This window comes from Phaethon lepturus, unplaced genomic scaffold (genome assembly GCF_000687285.1).
Source record: "Phaethon lepturus isolate BGI_N335 unplaced genomic scaffold, ASM68728v1 scaffold47010, whole genome shotgun sequence".
NCBI lineage: Eukaryota > Metazoa > Chordata > Aves > Phaethontiformes > Phaethontidae > Phaethon > Phaethon lepturus.
The window spans coordinates 1-1,104 of record NW_010514967.1 but is presented as its reverse complement, the minus strand read 5'-3'; the positions used below and the strand labels follow the sequence as shown (position 1 = coordinate 1,104).

Genomic DNA, 1,104 nt, shown 5'->3' with positions numbered 1-1,104 from the left:
ACCCACACTGGTGGTGTTTGTTTGTGGTGTTAATATATTCAAGTTGTCTTAATTTCCGTCTGAGACATGGACTCCTATCAAGTCACATTGCTCCTTTCATGAACTCCTTTCAGCTGGTCCTCTCAATTTGGATAGCCATGCCAGAACCAAACACAAATTTCGGGGTGGGGGGAGTGTTTCTGAGAGCTGTACAATGGAGAGCCCATTATAGCTGTGCTCTGTAATGATGCCTCTATATATGCAGCTCGTAATGCCACTGGCCTTTTTTGCTGCCATATATCATCGAAAATTCATGTCTAATTTGCTCTTTGCTACCATCTATAAATTGCTTGTAGCATTACAGCCCTTCAGATTTCTCTCTTACTGAATGTATCTTTTGCAGAGGTATGTGTTTTAAGTTAAGATTTCATTAATATAATTAATGGCATTCATGCTAGAGGTTGGATTACATTGTTTTAGAAATACAAAGTAAAAAATGTAGTGAAAAAATGTGTTCTAGTGGAAAATTATCATGCATTTGGGAATGCAGACACGCTATATTGATTATTTTGCATCCAAATACTGTGCAGAATACAATAAAATATGCAAAACCATTTCATCTTCTCACGTTTTCATCATGTTTTAAATTGAAGCTTGCACTAATATTTCTTTTTCTTTCGTGTTTTCAAAGGAACTGGAAGAGCTCCGAAAGCAGGGGGAAATTATACCACAGCTAATGTCAGAATGTGAATCTGTATCTCAACAATTACAGGTACAGTTTAGCAATGAAATTAATTTTAAAATAGTTGATACATTTACTTTCCTTCTTGTAACTATATGCTTTTCTCTGTTCAGACTTCAGTGTTTGGAGGCAAAAGAGCCCCAGTTTGTAAAAACAAAAAAAAGCTAGTCGCCTGCAAAATACACCGTGCCCTTCCCAGCACCGGAGTAATTAAAAAGCTGCATTTCTTTGCCTCGCTGTTTGCAGAAATTGGTTTGCCTGGCATGGCGTGGCTTTTGTCTCCTGCAGATTCCGGGCTACCCTGTGTCTCCTCTCTGCCGCCCTGGGCTTGCGGCGGCGCGGGGGCGGCGGTGGGGAAAGAGGCGGATGAGCGCGGCTGCACG

At 40.8% G+C, this 1,104-nt stretch overlaps 1 protein-coding gene across 1 annotated transcript in view; it reads left to right on the top strand.

Moving 5' to 3' along the window:
- HOMER2 (homer homolog 2 (Drosophila)) overlaps positions 1-751 on the top strand; it is a gene marked incomplete at its 3' end in the record, with an annotated part of 35,819 nt that extends 35,068 nt beyond the window's left edge. Inside the window, exon 8 of the mRNA XM_010294494.1 lies at positions 671-751. Within this exon, the coding sequence (XP_010292796.1) occupies positions 671-751 (81 nt within the window). The remainder of the gene's footprint in view (positions 1-670) is intronic.
- Positions 752-1,104: the final 353 nt, after the last annotated feature.